A 23,898-nucleotide genomic window follows, 5' to 3' on the forward strand; every position below is an offset into this window, starting at 1 on the left:
CACAGCCACAAAGTCAAGGGCTAATATTTTTTTATTTAAATAAAAACAAACATTTGCTTTTTAGTCTTTACGATTGGGTTTAAAATCATATGTTAAGAAAATAAATTGTAGAAATAGGCGGAGTGTATATGATTGTGGCAACCAAGTATATTTTCACGTCACTGACACCTCGCGCTACGGAAGAGGAAGACAGAGGCCCAACTCGACGGGAAATCTTTCTTCCTCCAGCAGGTAGCGGTTTTCCGTTGTTTCGCCCACCAAGCAAAGAGTTTTGTTTGGAGGTTAATAGTGGTTTCCATCCAATTGGCGACAGATTTCCATGCGAATATTCTAAAATCCGCATAAAAATAATATGCGCATTTCTCCATCAAACATGTGGATACAAGTATGTGCGTGAGGAAGTAGGGCACATTAAACGATATTTTGCGGGTGAATTCGGATGTACTAAATATAAAATTCGATTCCATCGTATTTTCAAATCTATCTCACAAAAAATGTTTGCGTTATATAGCGAGTATGCCACCTCCGGTATTGGCAGTTAAATTCTTGCCAATATTGCGTGTATAGCCTTCATGATGAGATTATTATGGACAAAAGAGAGATTATTTTGTCAAATGGCAACCAAACATCGATTATCATGTCACCAGACTAAGACCCTCGATATTTATTGGAATGGACCATCAAACTCATCACCTTGCACTTTTACCACCATGTGAAGTTCGTCATCATTTAGTTCGTATGTAGCCTAATAAACTGCCTGCTTTACTGATGAGTCGTTGTGGGAATACCGCGCAACATGTTATCACGTGACTCCAAAGCGTTTCCACCGACATTTCTCACATAGGTTTTTATTTGATCAAATAGAAGTGTCATAGGGTTTCAGTGATGAGTGTACTGATATAAATAGGACACCTTACATCCAGGCAACTTGATTGTTGACTTGATTCATGATGATGACTGCTAGCTAAGATTTTGAAAGTATGACGTTGACATACAGGCTGTGTATGTTTTGGTTTTACAAAGATGTGTAAATAATAACATCCAACCAATTAATTGCATACATTTTTTTGCCAATGCTCAATTCTAAACATGTATTTTTCTTCTCTTTGCTCATGATATATTTCCCTGCGCGCATATGGCACACAGTTGGTGGTCGGAGCACGTCTCTAGAGCCACTGAGCCGGAGGAGCGTGTATTAATCCTTCTGTAGGCCTAGGACTCATTGCGGCCAGCACTATCATGGCAAACGAACGACTAACATTAACGAGTCAATCAGAAAGACATATCGTGACTCTCGAGTCAGTAAAAAGAGTCGTTCAAAAATAGCTAATCTTTCGCAAACTGCACATCACCAGCATTTCTGCTCAAGCACGGCCAAAAGCAGAAGGGTACAGATTTTCATGCGAATATTGTAGAATCTGCATAAAAAAATATGTGCATTTTCCTACTGGTATTTCCACCAAATGGACTTGTTGCATAAAAATCAGTGCGTGATGAGGTAATGCACACAATTTAAGCAAAATGTAGTCTACGTTTTCTTGTAGTCCTACCGATTAAAAAATCTTAAATTCAAATCAAATCAAATTTTATTTGTCACATACACATGGTTAGCAGATGTTAATGCGAGATGCGAAATGCTTGTGCTTCTAGTTCCGACAATGCAGTAATAACCAACAAGTAATCTAGCTAACAATTCCAAAACTACTACCTTATAGACACAAGTGTAAGGGGATGAAGCATATGTACATAAAGATATATGAATGAGTGATGGTACAGAGCAGCATAGGCAAGATACAGTAGATGGTATTGAGTGCAGTATATACATATGAGATAAGTATGTAAACAGTGGCATAGTTAAAGTGGCTAGTGATACATGTATTACATAAGGATGCAGTAGATGATATAGAGTACAGTATATACGTATACATATGAGATTAATAATGTAGGGTATGTAAACATTATATTAGGTAGCATTGTTTAAAGTGGCTCGGGATATATTTTACATAATTTCCCATCAATTCCCATTATTAAAGTGGCTGGAGTTGAGTCAGTTTGTGGTGGCTGTTTAATTAACAGTCTGATGGCCTTGAGATAGAAGCTGTTTTTCAGTCTCTCGGTCCCAGCTTTGATGCACCTGTACTGACCTCGCCTTCTGGATGATAGCGGGGTGAACAGGCAGTGGCTCGGGTGGTTGTTGTCCTTGATGATCTTTATGGCCTCCCTGTGACATCAGGTGGTGTAGGTGTCCTGGAGGGCAGGTAGTTTGCCCCCGGTGATGCGTTGTGCAGACCTCACTACTCTCTGGAGAGCCTTACGGTTGTGGGCGGAGCAGTTGCCGTACCAGGCGGTGATACAGCCCAACAGGATGCTCTCGATTGTGCATCTGTAGAAGTTTGTGAGTGCTTTTGGTGACAAGACAAATTTCTTCAGCCTCCTGAGGGTGCATCAAAGCTGAGACCGAGAGATTGAAAAACAGCTTCTATCTCAAGGCCATCAGACTGTTAAACAGCCATCACTAACATTGAGTGGCTGCTGCCAACATACTGACTCAAATTTCTAGCCTCTTTAATAATTAAAATTACAATTTAATTAATTAAAATTTGGATGTAATAAATGTATCACTAGACACTTTAAACAATGCCACTTTATATAATGTTTACATACCCTACATTACTAATCTCATATGTATATACTGTACTCTATACTATCTACTGCATCTTGCCTATGCCATTCGGCCATCGCTCATCCATATATTTATATGTACATATTCTTATTCATTCCTTTACACTTGTGTGTATTAGGTAGTTGTTGTGAAATTGTTAGATTACTTGTTAGATATTACTGCATGGCCAGAACTAGAAGCACAAGCATTTCGCTACACTCACATTAACATCTGCTAACCATGTGTATGTGTATGTGACCAATAAATGTGCTGTGATTCAGGCAATTTGTTCTTCAAATCAACATTTATAGGTATAGGGGCCTGCTTGGTGATTAGCCTAGTGTACGCTATTCAGTCTACACACGATTCATGAATAGATGTCCCCACCAGCATATTTCCTTATTTTCAATTCCTGTCAATCCTCAACTTCCCCTCCATTCAAGCTCCTCTGAAGTGTCATCTGGCATAGAACCATGACACATCGACTTGGGCCTCCCCACACTCAGCATTCTATTCTGAAAGGGACAGGATGCATGTGAATGCAGGAAACATTGCCACCCAAGACCCTCCAAAAAACTATGCAAATGAACACATGAATACATTAGGACTAGCATTTGCATGAGAGGTTGTTTCGTAGATTTTGTGAGTCAACCATAACATTTGGTCACATTCAGTTTCTATCTTCCTCTCTTGGTTTGGAAATAGAAGAGTTTTCAGAGTACATACCTCTTGAGATTGCTACTGGCACAGAGTTGGTCTCATCACTGCAACACAGTCTGAATGTTAATAGATTTGTACCCACTGATTCTTAATGGCTAACGCCGGCCAATTCCCACATTCTTGCAAAGGCTCACTGGTGCAACAAATTGGATGAAAACCTACAGGAGTTTTTTTATGTGAATGTATAATATCTGCTGACTCCAAAACATAGGCCTAGGCTACTTCACTGACCAAGAGTGAAATTAAATACCATATAGAAGGATTAACAGAATTTCTGTGACCCTACTGATTTATCTACTATTTTTGCATTCTGGTTCCCCAAAAAATGCCTTCTAGGTCATTTGTTTCATTGTCACTTGATGAACTTACCAACATGACTAACAGAAGGGGTATGTGATGTAGGTAATGGGCAGAGCCTTCTATTGCAATAAACGTATTTGGTGATTATGAATAAATGGGTCAGAATGACTCAAACTACAACTCCCACAGGAAGCAGCACCAGCTCAGTCAAAAGTAGGGGGGGGGACATACAAATGCCTCATCCAAGAATGACAGAAAATTCAGTAAAATCAATAAAAACACACACAAAAAAAATAACAACTAATATGGCAGTGTTGGAAAGAAGGACAGACACATCTGTTTCCAGTTACTGAAGTCCTATGCACATCAAAGTAAGACTGTTTTCTTTGTCCATTTGAAATACACTTCCCCTTTCAAAAGAAAAATCACCCATTAAATATGCTGTGTATTGATGTAAAAAATGTATGCATTTAGGCTATTTGGGTGATGCAATCTCTTTGTTTGTGCAACTACTAGAATTCAGGACACTTTCAGGTTTCCTCGATTTCAACACCCTCTTGTCTAGTGGGTAATGGAAACTAGTGGTGAGGTCATAAGATCCTGAAATAGATTCTGAATAGACTGAGGTCCCAGGAATTTGATATGGGTAACATCCCTATTAAGCTTGGTAACTTTCATAAACAAGTACTCCTAACTTGGAACATAATTTACAAACACAATTATCCCCTTATAGGAATACAATTTTATTTTATTTTTATGACACACTCAAGAACCTCCAGACGCTAACCAGCTAACTAGCTACAAGCTATTTAGTCATTGTTAGTTTTTAAAAAAAAACCTGGATAACACTCGCCAGCCCAGCTTCCCTGCCCATCCACCGCTGCCCCCTGGACACTGTTCTCTTGGCTACATAGCTGACGCACGCTGGACTGTCCATTAATCACGGTACTCCATTCTGCTTGTTTGTTTTATCTGTCGGCCCAGTTGCCTAGTCAACGCCATTTTACCTGCTGTTTGTTGTGCTAGCTGATTAGCCTCGCCTACTGTTTTTAGCTAGCTTTCCCAATTCAACACCTGTGATTACTGTATGCCTCGCTGTATGTCTCTCCCAAATGTCAATATGCCTTGTATACTGTTGTTCAGGTTAGTTATCATTGTTTTAGTTCACAATGGAGCCCCTAGATCCACTCTGCATACCCCTGTTACCTCCTTTGTCCCACCCCCCACACATGCGGTGACCTCACCCATTACAACCAGCATGTCCAGAGATACAACCTCTCTCATCATCACCCAGTGCCTGGGCTTACCTCCGCTGTACCCGCACCCCACCATACCCCTGTCTGCGCATTATGCCCTGAATATATTCTACCATGCCCAGAAACCTGCTCCTCTTATCCTCTGCCCCCAACGCTCTAGGCGACCAGTTTTGATAGCCTTTAGCCGCACCCTCATACTACTCCTTCTCTGTTCCGCGGGTGATGTGGAGGTAAACCCAGGCCCTGCATGTCCCCAGGTACCCTCATTTGTTGACTTCTGTGATCGAAAAAGTATTGGTTTTATGCATGTCAACATCAGAAGCCTCCTCCCTAAGTTTGTTTTACTCACTGCTTTAGCACACTCTGCTAACCCTGATGTCCTTGCCGTGTCTGAATCCTGGCTCAGGAAGGCCACCAAAAATTCAGAGATTTCCATACCCAACTATAACATCTTCCGTCAAGATAGAACTGCCAAAGGGGGCGGAGTCGCAGTCTACTGCAGAGATAGCCTGCAAAGTAATGTCATACTTTCCAGGTCCATACCCAAACAGTTTGAACTACTAATTTTGAAAATTACTCTCTCCAGAAACAAGTCTCTCACTGTTGCCGCCTGCTACCGACCCCGTCAGCTCCCAGCTGTGCCCTGGACACCATTTGTGAATTGATCGCCCCCATCTAGCTTCAGAGTTTGTTCTGTTAGGTGACCTAAACTGGGATATGCTTAACACCCCGGCAGTCCTACAATCTAAGCTAGATGCCCTCAATCTCACGCAAATCATCAAGGAACCCACCAGGTACAACCCTAACTCTGTAAACAAGGGCACCCTCATAGACGTCATCCTGACCAACTGGTCCTCCAAATATACCTCCGCTGTCTTCAACCAGGATCTCAGCGATCACTGCCTCATCGCCTGTATCCGCCACGGAGCCGCAGTCAAACGACCACCCCTCATCACTGTCAAACGCTCCCTAAAACACTTCTGTGAGCAGGCCTTTCTAATCGACCTGGCCCGTGTATCCTGGAAGGACATTGACCTCATCCCGTCAGTTGAGGATGCCTGGTCATTCTTTAAAAGTAACTTCCTCACCATTTTGGATAAGCATGCTCCGTTCAAAAATGCAGAACCAAGAACAGATACAGCCCTTGGTTCACTCCAGACCTGACTGCCCTCGACCAGCACAAAAACATCCTGTGGCGGACTGCAATAGCATCGAATAGCCCCCGTGATATGCAACTGTTCAGGGAAGTCAGGAACCAATACACGCAGTCAGTCAGGAAAGCTAAGGCCAGCTTCTTCAGGCAGAAGTTTGCATCCTGTAGCTCCAACTCCAAAAAGTTCTGGGACACTGTGAAGTCCATGGAGAACAAGAGCACCTCCTCCCAGCTGCCCACTGCAATGAGGCTAGGAAACACGGTCTCCACCGATAAATCCATGATTATCGAAAACTTCAATAAGCACTTCTCAACGGCTGGCCATGCCTTCCGCCTGGCTACTCCAACCTCGGCCAACAGCTCCGCCCCCCGTAGTTCCTCACCCAAGCCTCTCCAGGTTCTCCTTTACCCAAATCCAGATAGCAGATGTTCTGAAAGAACTGCAAAACCTGGACCCGTACAAATCAGCTGGGCTTGACAATCTGGACCCGCTATTTCTGAAACTATCTGCCGCCATTGTTGCAACCCCTATTACCAGCCTGTTCAACCTCTCTTTCATATCGTCTGAGATCCCCAAGGATTGGAAAGCTGCCGCAGTCATCCCCCTCTTCAAAGGGGGAGACACCCTGGACCCAAACTGCTATAGACCTATATCCATCCTGCCCTGCCTGCCTATCTAAGGTCTTCGAAAGCCAAGTCAACAAACAGGTCACTGACCATCTCGAATCCCACCGTACCTTCTCCGCTGTGCAATCTGGTTTCCGAGCCGGTCACGGGTGCACCTCAGCCACACTCAAGGTACTAAATGATATCATATAATATATAATAATAATATAATAATAATAATATATGCCATTTAGCTGACGCTTTTATCCAAAGCGACTTACAGTCATGTGTGCATACATTCTACGTATGGGTGGTCCCGGGAATCGAACCCACTACCCTGGCGTTACAAGCGCCATGCTCTACCAACTGAGCCACAGAAGGACCACATCATAACCGCCATCGATAAAAGACAGTACTGTGCAGCCGTCTTCATCGACCTCGCCAAGGCTTTCGACTCTGTCAATCACCAAATTCTTATCGGCAGACTCAACAGCCTCGGTTTTTCGGATGACTGCCTTGCCTGGTTCACCAATTACTTTGCAGACAGAGTTCAGTGTGTCAAATCAGAGGGCATGCTGTCCGGTCCTCTGGCAGTCTCTATGGGGGTGCCACAGGGTTCAATTCTCGGGCCGACTCTTTTCTCTGTATATATCAATGATGTTGCTCTTGCTGCGGGCGATTCCCTGATCCACCTCTACGCAGACGACACCATTCTATATACTTTCGGCCCGTCATTGGACACTGTGCTATCAAACCTCCAAACGAGCTTCAATGCCATACAGCACTCCTTCCGTGGCCTCCAACTGCTCTTAAACGCGAGTAAAACCAAATGCATGCTTTTCAACCGATCGCTGCCTGCACCCGCATGCCCGACTAGCATCACCACCCTGGATGGTTCCAACCTTGAATATGTGGACATCTATAAGTACCTAGGTGTCTGGCTAGACTGCAAACTCTCCTTCCAGACTCACATCAAACATCTCCAATCAAAAATCAAATCCAGAGTCAGCTTTCTATTCCGCAACAAAGCCTCCTTCACTCACGCTGCCAAGCTTACCCTAGTAAAACTGACTATCCTACCGATCCTCGACTTCGGCGATGTCATCTACAAAATGGCTTCCAACACTCTACTCAGCAAACTGGATGCAGTCTATCACAGTGCCATCCGTTTTGTCACTAAAGCACCTTATACCACCCACCACTGCGACTTGTATGCTCTAGTCGGCTGGCCCTCACTACATATTCGTCGCCAGACCCACTGGCTCCAGGTCATCTACAAGTCCATGCTAGGTAAAGCTCCGCCTTATCTCAGTTCACTGGTCACGATGGCAACACCCATCCGTAGCACGCGCTCCAGCAGGTGTATCTCACTGATCATCCCTAAAGCCAACACCTCATTTGGCCGCCTTTCGTTCCAGTACTCTGCTGCCTGTGACTGGAACGAATTGCAAAAATCGCTGAAGTTGGAGACTTTTATCTCCCTCACCAACTTCAAACATCAGCTAACCGATCGCTGCAGCTGTACATAGTCTATAGGTAAATAGCTCACCCTTTTTCACCTACCTCATTCCCATACTGTTTTTATACTGTTTTTATTTATTTACTTTTCTGCTCTTTTGCACACCAATATCTCTACCTGTACATGCCCATCTGATCATTTATCACTCCAGTGTTAATCTGCAAAATTGTATTATTCGCCTACCTCCTCATGCCTTTTGCACACATTGTATATAGACTGCCCATTTTTTTCTACTGTGTTATTGACTTGCTAATTGTTTACTCCATGTGTAACTCTGTGTTGTCTGTTCACACTGCTATGCTTTATCTTGGCCAGGTCGCAGTTGCAAATGAGAACTTGTTCTCAACTAGCCTACCGGGTTAAATAAAGGTGAAATAAAAAATAAATAAAAAAACAATCTGGAATATTTGTATTGATTTTTTTATTTCACCTTTTTATTTAACCAGGTAGGCAAGTTGAGAACAAGTTCTCATTTACAATTGCAACCTGGCCAGTATAAAGCAAAGCAGTTCGACACATACAACAACACAGAGTTACACATGGAGTAAAACAAACATACAGTCAATAATACAGTAGAAAAATATGTCTATATACAATGTGAGCAGATGGGCTATGTACAGGTGCAGTAATCTGTGAGCTGCTCTGACAGCTGGTGGTTAAAGCTAGTGAGGGCGATACGTTTTTCCAGTTTCAGAGATTTTTGTAGTTCGTTCTAGTCATTGGCAGCAGAGAACTGTAAGGAGAGGCGGCCAAAGGAAGAATTGGTTTTGGGGGTGACCAGAGATATACCTGCTGGAGCGCGTGCTACAAGTGGGTGCTGCTACGGTGACCAGCGAGCTGAGATAAGGGGGGACTTTACCTAGCAGGGTCTTGTAGATGACCTGAAGCCAGTGGGTTTGGCGACGAGTATGAAGCGAGGGCCAGCCAACGAGAGCGTACAGGTTGCAGTGGTGGGTAGTATATGGGGCTTTGGTAAAAAAAACGGATGGATCTGTGATAGACTGCATCCAATTTATTGAGTAGGGTATTGGAGGCTATTTTGTAAATGACATCGCCGAAGTCGAGGATCGGTAGGATGGTCAGTTTTACAAGGGTATGTTTGGCAGCATGAGGGAAGGATGCTTTGTTGCGAAATAGGAAGCCAATTCTAGATTTAACTTTGGATTGGAGATGTTTGATGTGAGTCTGGAAGGAGAGTTTACACTCTAACCAGACACCTAGGTATTTGTAGTTGTCCACATATTCTAAGTCAGAACTGTCCAATTAAAGTAGAAGGAATTTACATGTTAAACTATAAATGTAATAACATGTATATATGGAATCTATGTCAATATGTTGCTATTCCCTCTGCTAAAATGTACTGGAATGCAGCCCTAGGACAAGTAAACTGGAACTAAGTTTTGTTGTTGTCTGGTAAATATTGTATATTTAATAAGATGAAATAAGTATCATACAAACTCATTCATAGAATCTACCCTGTACAGATCTTTATCATACACAGATTTAAAATAGCTATTGATAACAAATGTGTATTTTGTGGTTGTGACCCAGAGACTCTTGACCATTTTTGGGGGGACTGTTCTTATGTCAGAAGATTTTGGAGTGAGTTAGAAGATTTTATTTTAAAATAAATGACTGTTATTAATCTGAGGGACTCTGATATTCTGTTTTGTTTCGATCCAAATGATATGGACCCTGATTTAACTTTCATTGTTAATTTGTTTATCTTTCATCGAAGATTCTTTATCCATAAAACGAAGTGGGCAGAGAACCAAACCCCTCTTCACATTATTTAAGTTATAATTTAAATATTACTTAGAAATTATCAGTAAATGTAAAAACAAAAAAGCAATACGCACCATAAAAGTATTTAATACATTGAAAATGAATCTTGATTTGTAATTCCCCTGTCTGTTAGGTTTATGTACTCTTGTTTATGTACTCTTGTACATGTACACTGTACATCCTTGCAGTTCAGATTAACAGCCCCATGCAGATGCCTCACTTCATGTTGCCAAACTCAGAATAGTACGTTTTGTAGATCCATGAAATTCAGAGGCCTACTCCTAAAAGTCCACCCCCATTGAAAGTATTCGTTTCCAATCAGAGATTAGTTTATCACATTAAGCACTACTAAAATCTTTCTAATCAGAGATGTCTTTGAAAACTACAGCTACATTGTTGCAGATGTAGCAGCTCTTGAATGGATGGAGAATTTAAACCGGAAGTACGTTTATGTTTTCTATTTATGCTTTTTGGTGCTGCATTCATTCAAAGCCTACGTTTGCGGCTTGTCTGAAAACGATGTCTGCAATGGAGGTCCCAGGACCAGAAAGCGATTGGAGAAGCCCTGCATTCCGACAGAAAGTTGTTGCACAAATGTGAGACTATTTAGTTTTATTAAAAATGTGTAAACGTTGCTCACGTTGTGATATTTTATTTACTCCGCTATTATCACGACAGTGGCTAGCACACCAGTTAGCCATCTATGTTAGCTTCGCTACTGAACATGCTTGATATGAGGCCGTAAGCAATGCATCATCTGGGTTGATGCAGTTAGCTGCATGTGTTCTACTTTGACCATAAAACAATGCCTGCAGTTTGAGAAGTTTTGAGACGAACTAATTGGCGTTCAGTTAAAGGTTAGCCAAACTAGCCTTTACTATTGTTACTTCGCTTCCTATGTAACTAGCTAGCTAATGTTAGCTGGCTAGCTAGATGCGAGGTATAGTCATCACAGACCCGGTGACATTTCTTCTTGGCCTCATTTAGAGTAAATTGCAGTTAATCATCCATTAATATAATATCACTGGAATGTGTGTTAGCAAAATACAGCAGGCAAAAATATATAATCTTCCAACATTCGTTTGATCTTAATCTCTTTTTCAGTGAAGAGGCGATGAGAAAGGCTGGGACTGCACACACGAAGTCCAGCAATGATATGGAGAATCATGTTTATGTCAAAGCCAAATCTAGAGTGAGTGAACGTTTTTCCATTTACACACACCTAGTAAACTCATCATGGATCACCAGACAACACTCGGCCACGTTCTGTATAATTAACTGGAATTATTGGTGAAGAATGACCATCTCATCTACACTGAACCAAAATATAAATGTAACATGCAACAATTTCAAAGATTTTACTGAGTCACAGTTCATATAAGGAAATCAGTCAATTGAAAGGAATCCATTTGGCCTTAATCTATGGATGTCACATGACTGATATATATCTGTTATTCCCAGAAAAAGTAGGGGCGTGGATCAGAAAACCAGTCAGTATCTGGTGTGACAACCATTTGCCTCATGTAGCGTGACGCATCTCCTTTGCATAGAATTGATCAAGCTGCTGATTGTGGCCTGTGGAATGTTGTCCCAATTCTCTTCAATGGCTGTGCGAGGTTGCTGGATATTGGTGGGAACTGGAACACACTGTTGTACATGTTGATCCAGAACACCAGCATGTCTGATGAGTATGCAAGCCATGAAGATCTGGGACATTTTCAGCATCCAGGAATTGTGTGGAGATCCTTGCGACATGGGGCCGTGCATTATCATTCTGAAACATGAGGTGATGGCGGTGGATGAATGGCATGATCCTGTTACGGTATCTCTGCATTCAAATTGCCATTGATAAAATGCAATTCTGTTCGTTGTCCTTCGTTCATGCCTGCCCATACCATAACCTCACCTCCACCATGGGGCACTCTGTTTACAACATTGACATCAGCAAACCGCTCGCCCACACGATGCCATACACGCTAAACAGTCTGCCATCTGCCCGGTACAGTTGAAGAGCACACTTCTCCAGTGTGCCAGTGACCATTGAAGGTGAGCATTGGCCCACTGAAATCGGTTACGACGCCGAACTGCAGTCGGTTCAAGACCCTGGTGAGGACGACAAGCACGCAGATGAGCTTCCCTGGGGATGTTTCTGACAGTTTGGGCCAAAATTCTTCGGGTTGTGCAAGCCCGCTGTTTCATCGGCTGTCCGGTTTGCAAGTCTCAGACGATCCCAGAGGAAAAGAAGCTGGATGTTGAGGTCCTGGGCTGGAGTGGTCTGCAGTTGTAATGTCAGTTGTATGTATAGACAAATTCTCTAAAACAATGTTGGAGGTGGCTTATGGTAGAGAAATTAACGTTACATTCACTGGCAACAGCTCTGGTGGACATCCCTGCAGTCACCATGCTAATTGCATGCTCCCTCAACTTGAGACATTTCTGGCATTGTGTTGTTGAAAAAACTGCACATTTTAGTACTCTTTTATTGGCACCAACACAAGGTGCACCTGTGTAATGATCATGTTTTTTAATCAGCTTTGTGATATGCCATACCTGGCAGGTGGGTGGATTATCTTGGCAAAGGAGAAATGCTCACTAACAGGGATGTAAACAAATGTGTGCACAAATGGAAGATTTCTGTGATCTATTAGTTTATTCATGGAACCAACTCTTTACATGGTGCATTTATATTTTTGTGTGTTATAATGGTGTTATTGTTTAATTCTGAACAGGAAGAATACTTGTCCCTGGTAGCAAGGTTGATCATTCACTTCAGAGACATTCGTAAGTACCCCACATACTTTTCCTTTCTGAAATGTAGGTCTAACTCTTGTTCATATTTTGAGACAACTATTCTGTAAAGTTGAGTTACGTAATGGTATATTTTTTGTTTTGCAGATAAAAAGGCACAAGGAGGAGGTCTGGGTGAGTTGTTGTGATTTTGCTAAATATGTTTTCCCTTACTGAAAGACATTCAGAAGAATATCTATGTAGCTACTCATGCCGCTACCCATGTGTAAAATGTATATACTGTCTCCCCTCTTCTAGATCCCATGAATGCCCTGACAAATCTCACAGGGGTTCCAGGGGTTCCAGGTGGCATCGCCATGGGGCCTAGGCCACCTGGTGCACCCATGGGTGGCATGGGGACCATGGGGCAGATGCAAATGGGTCAGCATGCAATGGCAGGTGTGGCTGGAAATCCTCAAGCCAGTGAGTGTATTTCTGAAGCTATTTAACGTTCTCACGTTATTCATGTTTATTTGAATGCTGCTGTCTGTTAGCCCACAGAAACAATTGGATCAGTAGCCTACTGGTCATGACATTTTGATTTTCGATCAGGGACCTCCAAACTCATATTCCTGTGTCCTCCATGAGGCTCAGAGCATGTGAGCAGAGATGAGTGGGAGCAGAGCGAGGAGCAGAGCGGGCACAATTTGACTGCAGCTGGGGAAATGGACGTGGAGCGCTCTGTGTGCAGTGAGCTGGATTTCCGACCGCTCAACTCGGCTCACAGGCACTGCTCTACACTCATATTTTTGTTTCCTCAGTAACGCTCAGGTGTAGTGCTTTTCCTCCAGGGCTTTCCCCAAGTTCTCAGCTGGAGGATGTGTGTCTGTTTTGTCCTCATCCTCCCTGTAGTAGGAGGTCCAGGGCAGATGCAGATGCAGCAGATTGCCCAGCAGCAGCAGTCCATTCAGTTCCAGCAGTTCCAGGCACAGCAGCAACAGACAGCCATGCAACAACAGCAACAGACGGCCATGCAGCAGCAGCAGACAGCTATGCAACAACAGACAGCCATACAGCAGCAGCAGTTTCAGGTCCAGCAGCAGCTGAAGCTGCAACAGTTACAGCAGCAACACCATCAGAACCAACAGCTCCAACAGCAGCACCAAAACCAGCAGCAGCAGCAGGCCCAAAACCAGCAACAACAGAACCAGGTATAACAGGGATGCAAACTTGTCCATTTTTGACGATGTTTGCCGCTTGGATCTCAAAATAGGTCATCCACGTGAGTTGTGTAGAGCTGTAAAAAAACGGACAAAAAGTGTGCAGGCGTAGAGTGTATCACCCATAGTGCTATACAGAAGAGCCTCAAACAGATCTTCTCCCTGTGATCACTACCTTCTCTCTCTCGAAATGAATGACTGAGCACAGAATGTATCCCTACACGGCCTACAAATAGAATATCAGAGTTCAGAGCGTGATGTCAGATTTGTCATGTCAGAATGAGTGCTTCATCCAATATCACGTGACAGCTGTGAGCATCCAGCCACATCCCCTCACCAGCCATTAGCCTACTCAGCTGCTTCTCTGTCCATTCTTTCTGTGCATCTCCATCAGTTTTGAAATGTTATTTTGCCGTGATGGCGAGCTGGGGTGTGCAGACGTTATTGGAGCGGCTTGCTGCGCAAGCGAAGTGGATACGCCTCATTTAATTTCGCCTGTAAGAACAATAAGGGCAGTTGGCTTCGCTGTCACCCAACCTCTTAGTGCCATAGAGGAAAAACGGAGCACATTGACAGTCAGGTTTGCCATAAGTTTGTAGCTCAAACCACTCCTTACCGGAGCTACCTTCTTCCCCTTTCTACCTGTAATTGGTACACATTTTATATAATTTTATAAACCATGCGCGCCTCACATTTTTGGATGGATAACAAGTGATCGAGGGGCAAACCCTGTGGTATCATGATACTACTTGGTATCGTGATACTTGGCCTGGTATCACATAGTTAGTAAAATGTTGGTATTGTGACAATTCTTTTCACCTTTGGGCCCTCACCAGTTTGTGTCCCTGTATAAGCTCCAATCCCCACCATGATGGCATGCCTAGATGTACATCAAAAGCTAACATCGACATACAGAAGGCAGTTCAATTGGTTAATCTTTTGGTAAATAAATATAAGGATAAAATTAGCATATTTTATGGCTTCAAATACAGAAGGCAGTTCAATTGGTTGATCTTTTGGTAAATAAATATAAGGATAAAATTAGCATATTTTATGGCTTCAAATAATCTATATTTAAGTATTTACATGCCTTCCCCATCTCTCTTCAGATGCACCCATCAAGGATCCAGCAACAACAGCAGATAGTTCAGTTACAACTCCAACAGCAGCATGCCCAGGCCCAGGCACAAGCTCAAGCCCAGGCCCAAGCCCAGGCCCAAGCACAAGCCCAGGCGCAGTCCATTCAGCACATGGTCCAGCAGCAGCAGCAGGTTCAGGCCCAGTCTCAGCCCCAGGCAGCCCAGCTACCCCCCCACTCCCAGCAGCAGCAGGGCATGGTGCCCCAGTCTCTCGCTGGACAGATGACCTCCACACAGCACGTGCCCATCAGCTCGCTCAGTCAGCAGCAGCAACAGCTCAAGATCCAAGCATTGCAGGTAAAGCAGAGGTGGTGTTATGGAAAAATATTAACTATGTTTAGTTCACCCTCTGTAGAATAGTGGTGACCTTTGATTGTCCACTCTAAATTCGTAATCTCGAGTCTCTGGGATATAACACCCATTCCAGTATCTTTTTATTTTTTATTTTTTACACACCCCTCTGCTTGCTTGCTTCCCTATGCGTGTGTGTTTGTGTATGTGCTGTGTTCTGTTTGTGTGGCCAGGCTAGAGCGATACAGCAGCAGCAAGTCCAGCAGGCCCAGCAGGCAGCGCAGCAAGCCCAACAGGCGGCAGCCCAGGCCCAGCTAGCTGCAGCAGTACCTGGACAGGTAAGAGCACAGCACTGCAAGCTGGTGTGTAGTGGGACTCATTGACTGACTGGGGACTGCCACTTGTCACTGAGCTTGGTCTGGAGTGAGTGCACGCTTTCAGATTCACCCCCTTTGAAATTTCAGCAGTTGATTTAATTTTGGGTCGCAAGCTCTTCTGTTGGTGTTAAATGACTTGAGGAAGACACAGGATATTTCTCTGTGTTGTCCGTTGCCATATTTAATCTACTGCCATAGCCAGGAGGCAGTAATGCTTGTTTTATAGCTCAACGTTACCTACAGAGACTTAAGTTAGCATCTATTCTAATAATTGCACTGTTGCTGCTTGATGTCTCAGGCTCAGGGGTTCTTTGGTTTGAACTGAATGATGAGTCTCCTACATAACCCAGGAAATCAATTTAGTTTGTTGTCATTTGAATATGATGCTTTCTGAGAATTCCTTGATAGGCTTGGTACTCCTGTCTCTATCGCTTCCAAGCAAAATAGGGATGGAGCTAGGATTCACTTCCACAAGCCACTTCCCCCATCCCTTTCTTCTCTACCAAACTAGAACTCACCTTGACCTCTTCTCCCCCTGCTACTTCTCCCTATTGAAAATCCCTGGAAGTGTGCTACTGCATTTCTCAGAATGAAACCCACGGGTGGGCTGCTGAGAGAAAATAAAGTTGATCTCCCAGAGGATGTCTCTTTATTGTACCTCACAGCAACGTTAGAATGTCTTGTTCCCCCTCCATGCATGTGTGTTGTTCATGCAGTGAATGCTGCAACTGCATGCCTACTCTGCCCTGCAAACCAACAATATTCTTCAACTCGGCTGCTACATCTACCAGCGCTACTGTTACTGTAGATGCAAATACATGGCATCATCAACCATTGAAGGGCCCCCATTCTCTCATCCAATTGACCAATAGATACTGTTTGGGAAAACCCTGCCAAACCTCCTACTGGGGGTACCAGTGAGGTTCCACCATTCAAAATGCAATGTCTCTCTACGCAACCGTTGTTTGATAAAACCATTGAAATAGTTTCCAGACTAGAATGTTTAATAAATTAATGTTGAATAATTTAGTAACCAAAAATTGAGATCTATGTTATTTCTGGTCAATTGGCAATGTTGACCTACTGTACTTAGCTAAGCCATTTAAATAACATACACACTGCATGGTTTGGCCTAAAGAGGAGAGGGCGCATGTTCCCACTGGCCACGGCTGGCCTCATCACTGTTGTCATGGCAACTGTTTGTTCCGACTCCGGAGACAGGGTCACATGCTTGGCAACGCTGCCTGGCTGTCTCTCTCTCACCAGGGTTTAAGATATGACTAACTGTGGCTCTGTCTGTGTGTCAATGAGTGTGCGTCCATGTGTTTGTTGTGTAATGTATTTGACAGATTTTGCTCCTGGGAGTGTGCTTGCATGGGTCTGAGTGTGTTTTTTTTTTGTGTGTGCATGTGCATCATCTCCGCTAATGCATTGCATTTCTTGTTTTGCTTGTGACATGTGTGTTGTCCCCTCTGTCCTCCAAGATGATGATGCCCCGCCTTGGGATGCAAATTCCACCCCGGTTGCCCCGCGCTGCCCCGAACCCCGCCATACCTCCAAACTCTGCTGCCATGGGAGGACAGCAAATGCCACAGGTATTTACGCCAGGGTAGAGTGACCAGGTAGTCTTCCTACTCTGACCTGACCCTCATGGTGACCACCACCTCTCCTAAAACCGTGTCCCTCTGGTGTGCTTCCTTATGCCAACCCTCATCCCTCAGTGCAGCCCTCAAATCTCATCCCCAAACCTCCACTTCTGCTTCTTATACAGACCAGTGGAATTAGATCGGATAGTAAACATCTGTTCTCATGCTCAGTATAGATATGTATGTGGATTCATGTAAAGAGAGCTGTGCCTTCTACAAGCAGGTTGCCATTTGGAATCCATTAAGGGCAGGCCTATAGATGTGATTGGGAATGCTGTTGTTTATTTTGCTCAGTGTAAGGGCGTCTGGCCAGTATTCATTGTGTATGGTAAGTACCAGTAAGACAAGTATTTTCTTCCTATCTTCCTCAGTAGGTACTCAGGCCCTGGTCGGTGTAATGGCTGAAGGATCTTTTCCCCCTGCTATCTAGGATGGATGGTAACGTGATACAGCATTCAACCAGCTAAAGATGTGCTGGGGTCTCCAGTGATTGGTTCGTCTGGTGTGAGCCCCCAATTTTTCTTTTCACTCCCTCCATAGGTTCAGCAGCACCAGATGATGTCATCGCCCTCGCCGGTACAGGTGCAGACCCCCCAGTCCATGCCCCCCCCTCCCCAGCCACAGCCATCCCCACAGCCCCCGTCCTCCCAGCCCAACTCAGTCAGGTGAGCAAAGATGACAAGCCCACTCTCTCCCTTTATGTAGTGATTTTATTGACTTGAATATGGCATTTTTATTTCAGGTCTAGAATAGAATGACTTTCTCTGGTGTCAACTGTATTGCGTTTCTTCACAGCAGTTCTGGTCCCACACCGTCGCCAGGTGGCTTCCAGCCTAGCCCATCCCCCCAGCCCTCGCATAGCCCAGCCACCGCACGCACCCCCAGAACTATAGCGTTCCCTCCCCAGGACCCCTCAACACCCCAGGTACTGTCCCAACTCCTCGTTGGAGCAGAGGTGGGGGCCTTAGCCCCTAAATATCATACCTTATAGTAAGGATTGTTTTCCTTACTATAGTTTACATTCTTAAATCGGCTCTATGTAGGATTTTGATTTGTCTGGAACCATATCATTTTCTATTTACATTCTATGCCAAATATTGGAAGACCAATCAAGCCTTTTCCCATTGTCCCCAAGACTATGTAAACACATTGAATGTACCCGAGGATTTTAATTGTTGTCCCACGTGGTTGTCTGGTGATGTGAAGGGAACCCCAGTTCAGTGATGAGTCCATCTGGGGCCAATCAGCAAGAGGACCAGCAGTACATGGAGAAACTCAAACAGCTCTCCAAATACATCGAGCCGCTGCGTAGGATGATCAACAAGATAGACAAAAATGAAGGTATGCATTCACGCCATGCTCTTTCTTACTTTTCTTGCCACTCTTGGCTGTTCCCACTCACTAAAGGGAGTTTGCGTTCCCAACAGATAGGAAAAAGGACCTGAGTAAGATGAAGAGCCTGCTGAACATTCTCACTGACCCCAACACAAGGTAAAATAATACAAGTGTGTTGCTTATGTGTGTCAGTGTCCATCCAAGTTTGTCTCAGCAATGGTTATTGAATGATATCTCCTCTCCTGGACTTGCAGGTGTCCTCTCAGAACCTTACAGAAGTGTGAGATAGCCCTGGAGAAACTGAAGAATGATATGGCTGTGGTAAGCATGAGACTGTGTTGATAATCTTTGTGCTGTTTAATTGCTCCTTGGTTTTCAAAATGTCTTTCTGTCGTGAATTCCTAAAGGTTACCCATTGAATGTGAATCGTCAACAATTCAACAAAACGTTTGCTTATTTAGCTCCTTAACAACTGACTTTTTCCTAAACCTGTTCTAGCCGACGCCACCCCCTCCACCTGTGCCCTGCACCAAGCAGCAGTACCTGTGCCAGCCCCTCTTGGATGCCGTCATGGCAAACATCCGCTCGCCTGTCTTCAACCATTCCCTGTACCGTACCTTCGCCCCAGCCATGACAGCCATCCACGGGCCGCCCATCATGTGAGTTTACCCTAACCACTCCTTCATGTCCAGAAACACTACACTTTAGGTCAGGGTAGGAAAGTATTTTTCGACAGGCATTGTGGAGCAACCCTGCTTTAGATCTCTGTCTACCACTCTGTCGTTGATACAAGACCATCCTCATTTCCTACAGTGCATAGAGAAAGTGTATTAAAGAGTACAGAAGCTGTGGGATCAGGCCGTCATCTGACACCCATGTCTATTCTCTCTTCACTCCACAGGGGCCCCATCATCGCGGCCCGGAAGAGGAAACACGAGGAGGATGACCGTCAGACCATCCCCAACATCCTGCAGGGGGAGGTGGCCCGTCTTAATGCCAAGTTCCTGGTCAACCTGGACCCTTCGTTCTGCAGTAACAACGGCACTGTGCACCTCATCTGTAAACTAGGTGAGTTAAGGGCTGAGGTAGGCAACTAGATTCAGTCGCGGGATGATTTTAGTTGGAGCGGATGTTCTGCTAATTATTTATTTTATTTTATTTAACCTTTTATTAAACTAGGCAAGTCAGTTAAGAACAAATTCTTATTTACAATAATGGAAGCAAAAGACCTCCTGTAGGGACGGGGCTGAAATTAAAAATTGAAATATAGGACAAAACACACATGACATGAGACAACACTACATAGAGACCTAAGACAACAGTACAGCATGGCAGCAACACATGACGACAACATGGTACAAACATGATTGGAAACAGACAACAGCACAATGGGCAAGAAGGTAAAGACAACAATGCATTACGCAAAGCAGCTACAAGTGTCAGAGTCCATGATTTGAGTCTTTGAATGAAGAGATTGAGAACTGTCCAGTTTGAGTGTTTGTTGCAACTCGTTCCAGTCACTAGCTGCAGCGAACTAAAAAAAGAGGAGCGACCCAGGGATGTGTGTGCTTTGGGGACCTTTAACATAATGTGACTGGCAGAACGGGTGTTGTATGTGGAGGATGAGGGCTGCAGTAGATATCTCAGATAGGGGGGAGTGAGTCCTAAGAGGGTTTTATAAATAAGCATCAACCAGTGGGTCTTGCGATGGGTATACAGAGATGACCAGTTTACAGAGGAGTATAGAGTGCAGTGATGTGTTCTATAAGGAGCATTGGGGGCAAATCTGATGGCCAAATGGTAAAGAACATCTAGCTGCTCGAGAGCACCCTTACTTGTCGATATATAAATTACGTCTCCGTAATCTGGCATGGGTAGGATGGTCATCTGAATCAGGGTTAGTTTAGCAGCTGGGGTGAAAGAGGAGTGATTACGATAGAGGAAACAAGTCTAGATTTAACCTTAGCCTGCAGCTTTGATATGTGCTGAGAGAAGGACAGTGTACCATCTAGCCATACTCCCAAGTACTGGTTTAAGGTGACTACCTCAAGCTCTAAACCCTCGGGTAGTAATAACACCTGAGGGGGACATTATTCTTACCGAACCACATGATCTTTGTTTAGGAGGTGTTCAGAACAAGGTTACGGGCAGAGAAAGCTTGTTGGACACTAAGAAATCTTTGTTGTAGAGCATTTAACAGCTGAGTAGAAGACTGTATCATCTGCATATAAATGAATGAGAGCACCTCCTACTGCCTGAGCTATGTTGTTGATGTAAATTGAGAAGAGCATGGGGTCTAGGATTGACCCTTGGGGTACTCCCTTGGTGACGGGCAGTGGCTGAGACCGCGGATATTCTGACTTTATACACTGCACTCTTTGAGAGAGGTAGTTAGCAAACCAGGCAACGACCCCTCAGAGACACCAATACTCCTTAGCCGGCCCACAAGAATGGAATGGTCTACTTTATATAAAAATAGCAGCACAACATTGCTTAGAATCAAGGGCAATCGTGACATAATTTAGGAAATGTAAGGTTGCAGTGACACATCCATAACCTGAACGGAAACCAGATTGCATACCAGAGAGAATACTATAGACATCGAGAAAGCCCGTCAGTTGATTGACACATTTTTCCAACACTTTGATAAACAGGGCAAAGTAGAAATTGGCTTATAACAGGATCAGCTTGATCTCCCCCTTTTAAATAAAGGACGCACCATGGCTGCCATCCAAGCAATTGGAACTTCCCCAGTGAGGAGAGACAGGCTCAGCGATGATAGGGGCTGGAACCTTAAAGAAGGATCTAAACCACCTGACCCAGATGGGTTTTTTGGGGTCACGTTTAAGGATCTCCTTTAGCACCTCAGACTCAGTGAGCGCCTGCAGGGAGAAACTTTGTAGCGGAGCAGGGGGGAAAGTGGGAGGAGTATCGGGGCTAGTCGCATTAGAAGGGCTGGGAGGTGAGGAAATATTGGATGGGCAAGAAGGCATGGCTGAGTCAATCACTTATGGGCCAACCGCTAGTGTAGGGCATTGAGAGATGAAGACCGGGGGAAATCTCACTATTCTCTCTCAAATATAAAATAAATTGATGCCTGACGTTATTCCTTGCCTCTCTCTTCCAGATGATAAGAACCTGCCAAGTGTGCCTCCTCTCCAGCTCAGCATCCCAGCAGACTACCCAGACCAGAGCCCTCAGTGGGCAGACGACGGGCAAGTGTATGGTAAGACACACTGGCTTCTCTGTACCCATACATTGCATTCGGAAAGTATTCAGACCCCTTAACTTTTTCCACATTTTGTTATGTTGCAGCCTTATTCTAAAATGGTTAAAAACATTTTTTTTTTCATCAATCTACACACAAAGTGAAAACAGGTTTTTAGACATGTTTTAAATGTATTAAAAATAAAACACATACCTTATTTACATAAGTATTCAGACCCTTTTCAATGAGACTCGAAATTGAGCGCAGGGGCATCCTGTTTCCATTGATCATCTTTGAGATGTTTCTAAAACTTGATTGGAGTTCACCTGTGGTAAATTCAATTGATTGGACGTGATTTGGAAAGACACACACGTCTATATAAGGTCCCACACATGACAGTGCATGTCAGAGCAAAAACCAAGCCATGAGGTTGAAGGAATTGTCCGTAGAGCTCCTAGACAAGATTGTGTCAAGGCACATCTGAGGAAGGATACCAAACATTTCTGCAACATTGAAGGTCCCCAAGAACACAGTGGCCTCCATCATTCTTAAATGGAAGAAGTTTGGAACCACCAAGACACTTCCTAGAGCTGGCCCTCGGCTAAACTGACCAATCGGGAGGGAGGTGACCAAGAACCCAGTGGTCAGTCACTCTGACAGAGCTCCAGAGTTCCTCTGTGGAGATGGGCACTCCACAAATCAGGCTTTTATGCTTCCTGGCTAGACGGAAGCCAGTCCACAGTAAAAGGCACATGACAGCCCACTTTGAGTTTGCCAAAAGGCACCTAAAGGACTCTGACCATATGAAACAAGATTCTCTGGTCTGATGAGACCAAGATTGAACTCTTTGGCCTGAATGCCAGGTGTCACGTCTGGAAGAAACCTGGCACCATCCCTGCGGTGAAGCATGGGGGTGGATTTTTTTCAGCGGCAAAGACTAGGAGACTAGTCAGGATTGAGGTAAAGATGAACGGAGCAAAGTACAGAGATCCTTGATGAAAACCTGCTCCAGAGCGATTAAATCCTCAGACTGGGGTGAAGGTTCACCTTCCAACAGGACAACCAGCTTGTAGCATCAGACTCAAGGCTGAAATCGCTGACAAGGGTGTTTAAACAAACTACTGAGTAAAAGGTCTGAATACTTATGTAAATGTGATATTTCAGTTTATTTTTTAGACATTTTCAAAAATGTCCAAACCTGTTTTTGCTTTATCATTATGGGGTATTGTGTGTAGATTGAGGGGGAAAACAATTTAATCAGTTTTTAGAAAAATGCTGTAATGTAACTAAATGCGGAAAAAGTCAAGGGGTCTGAATACTTTCCGAATGCACTGTATTAGTCAAATTGACTCTGTAACTTTGGGTGTAATGGAGAAAGTAGCTCAACATTACCATGACAGTTTAAAATGTTATGTATATTTATTTATTTTTAGCTTGTCTCAGGTTTCAATGCATTTTCGAGTTGATTTATGCTTTACTTTGTCTTCCTCTACCCTCCAGGTGCTAACCCCTTCCTACAAAACGTTCACAGAAATATGACCTCCAAGCTCCTACAGCTCCCAGACAAGCACTCAGTGACTGCACTTCTCAATACTTGGGCCCAGAGTGTCAGACAAGCCTGTCTTTCAGCAGCATAGACAAGAAGCTCACCTCACCTGTCCAGCATAACTTATCACTAAGACAGTGCAAACTGGAAGGAGTGGGCTACCACATCTTGGAGCACCAGCTCTCCCCTATCACTAGGGTGTGCTGCTGATGGTTCTATACAAACTGTATTATGAGAAGGTCCATTTGGGATGAGTTATGTAAAGAATTTTGATTTGAGAAAATGTATAACCAATAACTGAAAACTTTGCGGTGTAAAGCTTTGAAGTGTGTGTGTATGTGTGTATATATATATATATATATATACACACAAGGGATTTTTGTTTTGATGAATAAAAACTCTTCTGTT

General features: G+C 43.9%; 1 protein-coding gene across 1 annotated transcript; it reads left to right on the top strand.

The window, feature by feature from the left end:
* Positions 1–157: 157 nt before the first annotated feature.
* On the top strand, positions 158–23,898 carry LOC118385351 (mediator of RNA polymerase II transcription subunit 15-like). The gene is given in 20 exon segments (XM_035772425.2): positions 158–231; positions 10,494–10,597; positions 11,106–11,193; positions 12,731–12,782; positions 12,897–12,923; positions 13,047–13,211; positions 13,641–13,939; positions 15,058–15,384; positions 15,612–15,716; positions 17,240–17,350; positions 17,942–18,066; positions 18,197–18,276; positions 18,279–18,326; positions 18,608–18,742; positions 18,829–18,892; positions 18,991–19,057; positions 19,235–19,395; positions 19,638–19,804; positions 21,864–21,962; positions 23,445–23,898. Coding segments are annotated over 19 exon segments (2,334 nt in total). The 5' UTR covers positions 158–231; positions 10,494–10,520; the 3' UTR covers positions 23,582–23,898.

Source organism: Oncorhynchus keta, chromosome 6, assembly GCF_023373465.1.
Source record: "Oncorhynchus keta strain PuntledgeMale-10-30-2019 chromosome 6, Oket_V2, whole genome shotgun sequence".
In the NCBI taxonomy this organism is placed as follows: Eukaryota; Metazoa; Chordata; class Actinopteri; order Salmoniformes; family Salmonidae; genus Oncorhynchus; species Oncorhynchus keta.